The sequence below is a fragment of the Scyliorhinus torazame genome, chromosome 4 (assembly GCF_047496885.1).
Source record: "Scyliorhinus torazame isolate Kashiwa2021f chromosome 4, sScyTor2.1, whole genome shotgun sequence".
NCBI lineage: Eukaryota > Metazoa > Chordata > Chondrichthyes > Carcharhiniformes > Scyliorhinidae > Scyliorhinus > Scyliorhinus torazame.
In genome coordinates, this window is record NC_092710.1 from 32,551,004 (window position 1) to 32,561,233 (window position 10,230).

The window sequence follows — 10,230 nt, forward strand, 5'->3', positions numbered from 1 at the left end:
TACGCAGGGCATAAATGAAATAACTACCAAATAATATACCGTACATACATGATCGGAAAGAAATAGAATGAAGTATGATCTTGTAAATCCCTACCGCTTTTCATTAAACAATTAACGTACTCAATAATTTGCACCATACTTTCACTTACTATCTCATTTTTGTCGTCCAACTATCTATCCAAATTTCAAATTCCTTATAAAAACTGGTCATGTTTCAGTGGTCGGAATATGGATTTGAATTTTGACCACTGCACAACCGACGTTCGAACAGTACTAAGCAAACATGAATAGTTCTTAGCTGAGGGAACACCATAATGTTGGAGGTGACACCTTGCTGTTCAGACTGTGAAAACGGGCCCGACCTGCCATTTAAGGACCGAGTTAAAGGTCACATGAGACTACTTGAAGTAAATGAGGGCATACTCTGTAAACCGAGGCAACTATTTACCTTACAATTAACATCGCAAATTATATAGGTTATGTGCTAATTGAAATATTTCTGTTCCCTGGATTGTGGTGTAGGAAAATGAGGTTTTCCATAGTACAGTACGGCATACACTTCAGACATATTCATCTTTGGGTGTAATTTACATTGGGAACCTCCCCCCCTCCTCCCCCACCCCTCCAGGTGCGACCTATGTTACATAAATGCGATATATTTTATTTACATATTCTTTGTATGTGTTCTCAGCTTGGGTCACAAATGTAAGTCTATTTGTCAGTCCTGATGTTGGGTCACATTTATACTTTATTTTACAGACCAAGGCCTTTGTGCTGTCAATGTCACAGAGAACGAAAATGTAATCCATCTTGGCATGGAGGAAAGTTCTGCAGCTTACATCTTCATCCAGAGTAATCAGTCCGATAAGATGGCAATAGAAAACTTAAAGTACGACAGTAAAAAACAAAATATTTGATGAGGTTTGGCAGAATGCAGAACGAAACCTGAAATCCCAAATACCTAATGGCCTTAGAAGAGAGCACATGCTAGCAGTTTACGCCTATACGGCAGACTTCCCCACAGACATCCCGTTCTACATAATATTCAATAATGAGGTTAGAAAATATGGATCTAGTGATGAAATCTACGCCAAAGACTTCACGTTCAAAAGTTTTCATTATTTGCTAACCGTCGACCTGCAGAAACTAAAAAATGATTCCAAACGTTCAAGTGAAAGGACCTACAGAGGGATTAAAGTTCTGGCTGAGGGCCCGCAGGGATCTGAGATGCGATTTGGTTTATTTGCTTCTTCTTCACTTGATGCAGACGAGGCAAAAACATTCAGTGACACCACAACGAAGACTAACACGCTTTTCAACATAAGTACACTGTACGGTGCCATAATTCAAAACTACTCCTTTTTTCCTTCCGAGATGGAAGTTCTGATTCCACCTTACGAGGTGTTTGAAGTCGGAGAAACCTCCCCGTGGGAATATGGCAATAGGATTTCTCTGATCGGACAGGGGAAGCAGGGAGTCCAGGTGAAGTTGGAGAAGGGCAATCGTGGAGAGCTAGTTGTGGTACGAAGTGAAAGGATTCCAACTTGGCAATTGGATGAACTTTAGATTCTGTCGGTGTTGCTTTTCATCTCGGTGAAAATGAGTAGTGCTTCCTACAATGTTGCATTTATGGGTATCTGTTTTCTGGCTACGTGCAACGTATTGCTAAATCTCTGGGGTTCGATTGAAGTATCTCAACATATAAGCTGAGAATTGAGAGCAGCAACTGGCAATTCATTGCAAGAGCCTACTCGGGCATTCAACGATAACATGATCAGTCTGATCTTGCCTTCAGCTCTATTCTGCGCTCTGCCCTCTGCCCCTCCGCATTCTCTTCGCTCGTCTATATTTCAGTAATACGTCTAATTTAACCTTCAACAAAATAATGGAGCCAGAACGATGAACCAATTATTTTCACAGCTGAGTTGTTCCGATTTAGAACACATTCGTGAAAGCACTTGTAATGGCAACTTTTAAAATGTACATAATTCGAGACGGTGTGGGAAGATTATGGATTTTGTCTTATTGGGTAGCTCTGTAAAAGAGCCAGAAAAAGAACGATAAATCAAAATTCTTCTGTGTGATTTTAGCCGAACTGTCCTCACAATGGTTAGCAGCACTTGTAGAATGAGAACTATCGGGTCAGTGTTTACAGCATCTACTCAACTAAATAAAAAACAGTCGGTGGTTCTGAATCAAAACATGTTCCACCACCATCCCGCGGATGACGACACATATTGCTGAAATTTGATCAACATTTGTAAAAAACCCGGAAATATTGTGCTTATGGGCCCGAATGGCCCCTCCTTTGTCAATGCAGTCCTTCACGATTCATGGCTCGTTCATGAGTATGAATAAAGCATTCATGAGCATTGACGAATCTGATGAGGCCTTAATTAATGTTTTCTGTCTAATTCAGCGCACCACGCTTGTTGAAACCACGAATCAATTAAACCGGAATATCCCATAGATGTGGAGAAATTGCAAAAGCCGGGTTTGTTCACCCGAGTGTGTCAAAGATTAAGCGCCCATATAATGAAGATCATACCTATCAAGCCTCCCTCGTATCTTCTACACAGCACCAGAACATTGAATTGCCGAAACTTGCCAGGTACATGTAGCGCTTACTGCAGAAATGCTGAAGACCAATTCATCTCTTCTGGGAGAGAGATGGCAGATAAAACTCCTGATTCAATCTAGGACATAATGTATCTGAATCTTTTGGCCTGTCGTTCGTCATATCACATAACGAACAGCACAACACACCCGTCTCTCCATGTTGCACGTGGAAGTTAGAGAGAAAAACTGAAAAATCAATTTTGATATTTCATATTCCATAAAGCCTATTCCCATTTTCAAACATAGCGTATATTTTGGCTTCTGAACTGGGCAGCAGGATTTCAAATTGACTTTCCATTAGCATGAAACACCCTCCCGGGCCTGAGATTGGTTCATGCTGAGTTAGGGTCCACAATGAAAATGGGCACTTTAGCTACTCACAAATGTTTCAGAAGAACGGTTCCTGTTTTTCTTTCAAGCGCCGACACAGCCACAATAACGAACGGCCTACTAATGTACCCAGTGCTATCGCTAGAGCTAGAGCTGAAACCACTCGAGGCAGTCTCAGAAGACTGGTGGAGTCTATGGTGTCCGCCATTGCAGAAACAACACACGCATTTTGAAAAATGTTACTTTGCTAGATTTCAATCGATAATTTCTGGGGTGGCGGTAAATGTTCTCCATTAAATCTGTTCAAATTTCCCTGATTGAGCCGTACAGGAGCAAATGACTGTCGCTTCGGGTGATGTACATGATTTCCGCTTATAACATGTTCATGCTTACGTCCAGTTGTGCATGCTTGTATCAAGGTTGTAATGAGGTATGGAGCAGAATGGCCCTGTTTTCCACCAAAAGAACCGTGAACAAATTAAAATTTTGCTGGTTAAGTACCACTTGCAAAGTAACGTTCAATGATTTCTCTGATCACTTTGCTGATGAATCAATGCAGACGGTTGGATATTATTTGGCCGGGTTCGATGTTTTCAGCTTTCTGTGAACAGAACACATCTGGGAATTTTTTTGTCGCAGTCGTAAAGATGCCAGTGATATAGCTGAACTATCATAACTTGGCTAGGCACTTCGATTTTTTACCAGAATGCTAACAGGCCCTTTGCTGCGTCCATAATCTTCAGCTGCGTCGCGATATAGGATGGGGTGAATTGAATTGTCTGATGTTGAGCACATGTGATGCTGGGGAGTCCAGGAACGGTGTCCAAGTGGGCGTTCCGCTGTGTAACTATCCGTGATAGTTGTACATTCAGCGTATGGAGCAGACGAGAAGTGTGTCTCCTCGCTTTATTTTAAAAGTACTTCAACAGTAAGGCCAGCATGTTCAATCCACTGACATGATTAATGGGAAAGGGGTGGAGTGGTGAGGGCGATTTCAATTGCAAAGTGCCGATAATTCTAGCAATAATTTACCCAATTTGTTCGATCAGGGTCAGTCCTGCTCCACCCCATCTTGATCAGGCAGAATATTGTGCATTTTCGTGATTACGGTGTAAACGGTCCGACGTTCGAGGCAGCATCCTGATGAACTCGCTCAGCCGACGATTATACACCAATTTCCAAAGAGGATCGATGCAGAAATCAAAACACCTCATACGGCACTGTCTTCCAAACGGTAATATTAAATGACTAGTTTTAAACTGTTGGTGAATGAACGGGTCGATAAATACTTTCTTTACCAGATGAATGAGTGAGTGCATTAATTTAGAGGTGGGTAATTGGGTAAGTTGATGAGATGGGAAAGTAGTCATGACGGTCTGGTTTATATGTAGCTGTTTGTGTGCAATGATACGGGTGAGAGACGTAGCTAGGAGAATATGGAGTGACTGGATTAGTAGGGGATGTGGTTTATATGGTTTGGCGAGTCAGTTCGGTAAGTAGGTAGTGTATGCCGATGATATATGTGGGTTGGATGGATCGGGAATTGAGTTGGTGAGGAGGCAAATCGATGGGCCAGCCGATCGGCTTGGGTATGTGGATGATGTGGTGCATGGGTAGTTCGGTGGTGTGCAGAGGTGATGCTCTGTTTAGGGGTTGAATGGCCAGTTAAGTTGCTATGGAATCTTAGATGGTCCTTGAGTTTCGTAGGGTTGTAGGTTTCTCCGGTGATCAGAAGTTAATCTGCAGTCCTTAGAGAATAGATAGATGTGGGTGGTCAGGTCTTTCGTCTGGGGGAGGATTTATGAATTAGTATCTGAAATGCATTAGACTACAATTATACACCAATTATAACTCACCTCCTGATCCTCCCAAGTCTGTCCACCATCTAAAAGGCACAAATCAGGAGTGTAATACACTTTACTTGCCTGGATGAGTAAAGCTCCAACAACACTCAAGAAATTCGACATCATCCAGGACAAAGCAGACCGCTTGAACACTCCTGCTTCCAAAAAACATTCAAACCCTGCACCACGGTCGAACAATAGCAGCCATGTATACCATCCACAAGATGCACTGCAGTAACCCTCCAAGGTTCCTTAGGCTGCACCTTCCAAATCCACGACCGCTACCCTCTCGAAGGACAAGAGCAGCAGATACTTAGGAATACCAACATCAGGAGGTGTCGCTCCAAGTCAATCACCATCCTGACTTGGAAATATATCGCCGGTCCTTTTCTGTCGCTGGGGCAAAATCCTGGAACTCCCTCCCTAACAGCACTGTGGGTGTTCCTACACCTCAGGGACTGCAACAGTTTAAGTAGGCCGCTCATTACCACCTTCTGAAGGGCACCTAGGGATGGGCAATAAATGCTGGCCTAACCTGCGATGCCCACATCCTTAAGTTACTCAAAAATATACGTCTCACTTTCATCCTATCTGATCATGAGTCGAGCTGCCTGTGTGTCCATAACCTCGCATGTTTCAATATCAGTTCATGCACTGAATCAACTATCCGTGTGTTTTTACACCAGCGGTCTACTAATCTTTTAATTCTCTTGAAGTACCACTGATCCTCAGTCATACTGAGCTCATCCTAATATTTGCAGTTATTCGCCTCTTGCCCGCATTTCACCAAGATCTCTCTGTGCCCAACCTGCCCATGCAATTGCTTTCAAAAGCACAGAATTGTAGCCGCCTCTACCATTGGCTCTGGCAGCCCGTTTCAGATGTACACCACCCTCTGTGGTGAAAATTGCCCTCTAATCTATTTTGCATCTCTCCCCTCTCACCTTAAACCTATGCCTTCTAGTCCTCTACCTTTTGGAAAATATGTTGATTACCTTATCTATGCTCCTCGTTATTGTATAGACCTCTTTAAGATCACCACTACGCCTCCACTCTCCAACGAAAAAAGCCCCAGCCTATCCAGCCTCTCCTTATAACTCCGACCATCAAGTCCTGGTAGCATCCTCTCAAATCTCTTCTGCACTCTTTCTAGTTTAACAATATCCTTCCAATAATAGGGTGACCAGAACTCAACACATTATTCCATGTGTTGTCTTACCAATGTCTTGTACAATTTCAACATGTCGACATAACTCCTGTATTCAATATTCTGACCACTAAACCTAGCTTGCTGAATGCGTTCTTCACCACCCTGTCCACCTGCGACTCCCCCTTCAAAGAGCTATTAACCTGTACTCCTAGATCGCTTTGTTCTGTACCTCTCACAACTCCCTACCATTAACTGAATAGGCCCTGCCCTGATCTGATCTACCAAAATGCACCACTTCACATTTATCCAAATTGAACTCCATCTGCCATTCATCGGCCCACTGGCCTCCAGTTTGAAAAACAACCCTCCATAACCACCCTTTGGCTTCTGTCGCCAAGCCAATTGGCTACTTCATTTTGGATTCCATGATATTTAATTTTTTGCAACAACCTACCATGCGGTAACTTGTCAAAGACCTTGCTAACGTCCATGGAGACAACTTCGACAGCACTGCCGTCATCTACTTTCTTGGTTACCCCTTCAAAAAACACAATCAAATTCGTGAGACATGACTTTCCTCTTACAAAGCGATGCTAACTTTCCCTAATTAGCCCTTGCCTGTCTAAATACCTGTAGACCCTTTACTCAATATACCAGAACAACTTACCCATTAAAGAAGTAAAGTTCACCAGTCTTTAGTTCCCAGGTTATAGCACCTCTCCTGCTGCTGTCGATGATTCAAATATCTCATCTAGGGGGCCGGAAATTTCCTGCCTATTCTCCCATAACATCCTGGGATACATTGCATCAGGTCCCAGGGATGTTCCGATCTTGATGCTCTTTAATAACTCCAGCACCTCCTTCTCTATAATATGTACACTTCTCAAGACATGGCTCCTCCCCCCCCCCCCCCCCCCCCCCCCCCAATTTCGATAACATTGATGCCTTTCTCAACAGTAACTACTGCCGAGAAATATTCATTTACGACCTCGCCCATACCTGTGGATCCTCACGGTAGCACAGTGGTTAGCACTGTTGCTTCACAACGCCAAGGTCCCAGGTCCGATTCCTGGCTTGGGTCACTGTCTGTGCGGATTTTGCACGTTCTCCGCGTGTCTGCGTGGGTTTCCTCCTGGTGCTCCGGTTTCCTCCCACAAGTGCCGAAAGACCTGCTGTTAGAGAATTTGGTCATTCTGAATTCTCCCTCCGTGTACCCGAAATGGCGCCGGAATGTGGGGACTAGGGGCTTTTCCCGGTAACTTCATTGCAGTGTTAATATAAGCCTACTTGTGACAATAAAGATTATTATTATTAATACATGGATGACCTTGTTTTTCCTTTTGAGGCCCTACGCTCTCTCTCGTCACTCTTTTTGCCCTTTATGCATCTGTAAACTTCTTCGGATTTTACTTTGTCTTATCTGCCAAGACAACCTCATAGCTCCTTTCTGCCCTCCTGATTTCTCGCTTAACTCTACTCCGACAAGCCCTATCCACTTCAAGGGATCCACTTGATCACAGCTGTCTGTGCTTATCATATGCCGCCTTCTTCCTTTTGACCATGGTCTCAAAATCACGAGTCACCCAGGCTTCCCTCCTTCTACCAGCCTTCAATCTAAGGAATGTGATCATCCTGAACCCTAGTTAACACCCATTTGAAAGACTCCCACTTGCAACTGCCGCCTTGCCTGTAAACAGGCTCCGCCAATCAACTTTGAAAGTTCCCGCCTAATACCATCGAAATTGGCCTTGCCCCAATTTAAAATTTGAACCTTGGGGCCAGAAGTATTTTTCTCCATAGCTATCTTAAAACTAATGGAATTATGATCTCTGGTCCCAAAGTGACCCCCTCACCAGCACTTCCGTCACCTGCCCTTCCTTATACCTCAAGAGGAGTTTAGGTTTTTCCTCTTCGCTCGTCGGGCCATCCACATACTGAATGAGGAACTCTTCCTGAATATATTGGACACATTTCTCTCCATCCAAACCCCGACTGGTATACTTCTTCCAGTTAATGTTGGGAAAGTTAAGGTCCCCTACTATTACTATCTTATTTATCCGGCAGCTATCTGTAACGCCCTAACGTATTTACTTCTCGATTTCCCGCTGACGATTTGGGGAGCTGTAGTACAGCCCCATGAAAGTGATCTCACCCGTTTTATTTTTCATTTCTATCCATATAGACTCAGCGGGCGAACCTTCGGATGTATCCTCTCTCTGGACTGCCGTGATCGTGTCCCTAATCAAAAACGCAACTCCCCCTCCTCTCCTATCTCCTGGTCTACCTTTCCAATAGCATCTGTACCCTGGAACATTGAGCTGCCCGTCCTGCCCCTCCTTTAGCCATGTTTCAGTAATAGCTATAATATAAGAACATAAGAACTAGGAGCAGGAGTAGGCCATCTGGCCCCTCGAGCCTGTTCCGCCATTCAATGCGATCATGGCTGATCTTTTGTGGACTCAGCTCCACTTTCCGGCCCGAACACCATAACCCTCAATCTCTTTATTCTTCAAAGAACTATCTATCTTCATATTAAAAACATTTAATGAAGGAACCTCCACTGCTTCACTTGGCAAGGAATTCCATAGCCTCACAACCCTTTGGGTGAAGAAGTTCCTCCTACTCTCAGTCCAAAATCTACTTCCCCTTATTTTGAGGCTATGCCCCCTTGTTCTGATCTCACCCGTCAGTGGAAACAACCTGCCCGCATCTATCCTATCTATTCCCTTCATAATTTTTATTGTTTCAATAAGATCCCCCCCCCCGCCCCCCCCACATCCTTCTAAATTCCAATGAGTACAGTCCCAGTCTACTCAACATGTCCTCATAATTCAACCCCTTCAGCTCTGCGATTAACCTAGTGAATCTCCTCTGCCCCCCCCCCCCCTGAATCTCCTCTGCACACCCAGGCCCATGTACGTATCAACGCCTTGTGTTCATCTGCCTTGCCCGTGAGGCTTCTTGCATTGACATGACTGCAGTTCAATCTGTGTCTCTGCCTTCCACGTTTCCTCAAAGTCTTTGTGCCCTTCCAGCTGTGAACTCAGTGGCATCTTCCATCATCTTCGCTCCACAATGTACAGCTGCGGTATCAGCCTCATGGCCCACAGCGTGAAGATACCGAATTAAACTGCTTTACCTCTCAAAACTGTCTTGCCAACGATATTTGACACTTTGACTAACCCTTTGGCACCTGCTCTAAAAATTTCTTATGTTGCCTCAGGGTAAAACTGTATTTCATATAACACCTGAGAAGCGCCTTTTCTTGAAATCAAAGATATTATCCAAATAAAATGCAGCGTTATTTTTGGTGTCTATGCAGGGACGGAAGTCTTTTCATTCACACTGGGGCATTCAGGGCTAAGCTTTTTCGTGCATGTGCAAGAAATATTTTCAGACAACTGCATCGATATAAATACGGTTTTGTTAAAATAATGGGCAGCACGGGAGCATAGTGCCGAGCACTATTGCTTCACAGCGCCAAGGTCCCTGGTTCGACTGCCGGCTCTGTGCGGAGCCTACACGTTCTACCAGTTTCTGCGTCGGTTTCCTGCGGTAGGTCTGATTTCCTCCCACAAGTCCAGAAATACGTGCTGTTAGGTGAACTGGACATTCTGAATTCTCCCTCTGTGTACCGAACAGGCACCTTAGTGTGGCGACCAGGGGATTTTCACAGTAACCTTATCGCAGTGTTAATGTAAGCCTACTTTTGACAATAAAAAGTTCATTATTATTATTACGGTAGCAAAGTGGTTCACAGCGCCAGGGACACGGGTTCGATTCCCAACTAGGGCCACTGTCTGTGCGGGGTCTGTACGTTCTCCTCGTGTCTGTGTGGGCCCCCTCAGGGTGCTCCGGTTTCCTCCCATAAGTTCCAAAGGCGTGCTTGTTAGGTGAATTGGACATTCTGAATTCTCCCTCAGTGTACCCTAGTGGCGACTAGAGATTTTCTCAGTAACTTCATTGCAGTGTAATGTAAGCCGACTTGTGACACTAATAACGATTATTATTATAATGTTCAAGTGCACAAACATTCGAGGATTGGCGAAATTGAATCTAATGCCCCGCATTTCCCCATTTTAAGTTTTGGAGTTCAGTAATGTTGGGAACCTGGTTCTGTTCTAATGGATACCGTATTTTGGTACCTTTCAGTGAGACATTCAATGCTTGATACATGTTTCTATATATCAGTAAAAGACCTGGACCAGCAGTTGCATCTGAACAAAGAATTCAGGCGGAATACCTCTCGTTGCGCAGGACGTGAGAATTTAACGTTTTCCTCTCCTG

General features: G+C 44.1%; 1 protein-coding gene across 1 annotated transcript; it reads left to right on the forward strand.

The window, feature by feature from the left end:
* The first annotated feature begins 815 nt into the window (after positions 1–815).
* On the forward strand, positions 816–1,566 carry LOC140411307 (GPI-linked NAD(P)(+)--arginine ADP-ribosyltransferase 1-like). The gene is given in 2 exon segments (XM_072500428.1): positions 816–889; positions 891–1,566. Coding segments are annotated over 2 exon segments (750 nt in total).
* Positions 1,567–10,230: the final 8,664 nt, after the last annotated feature.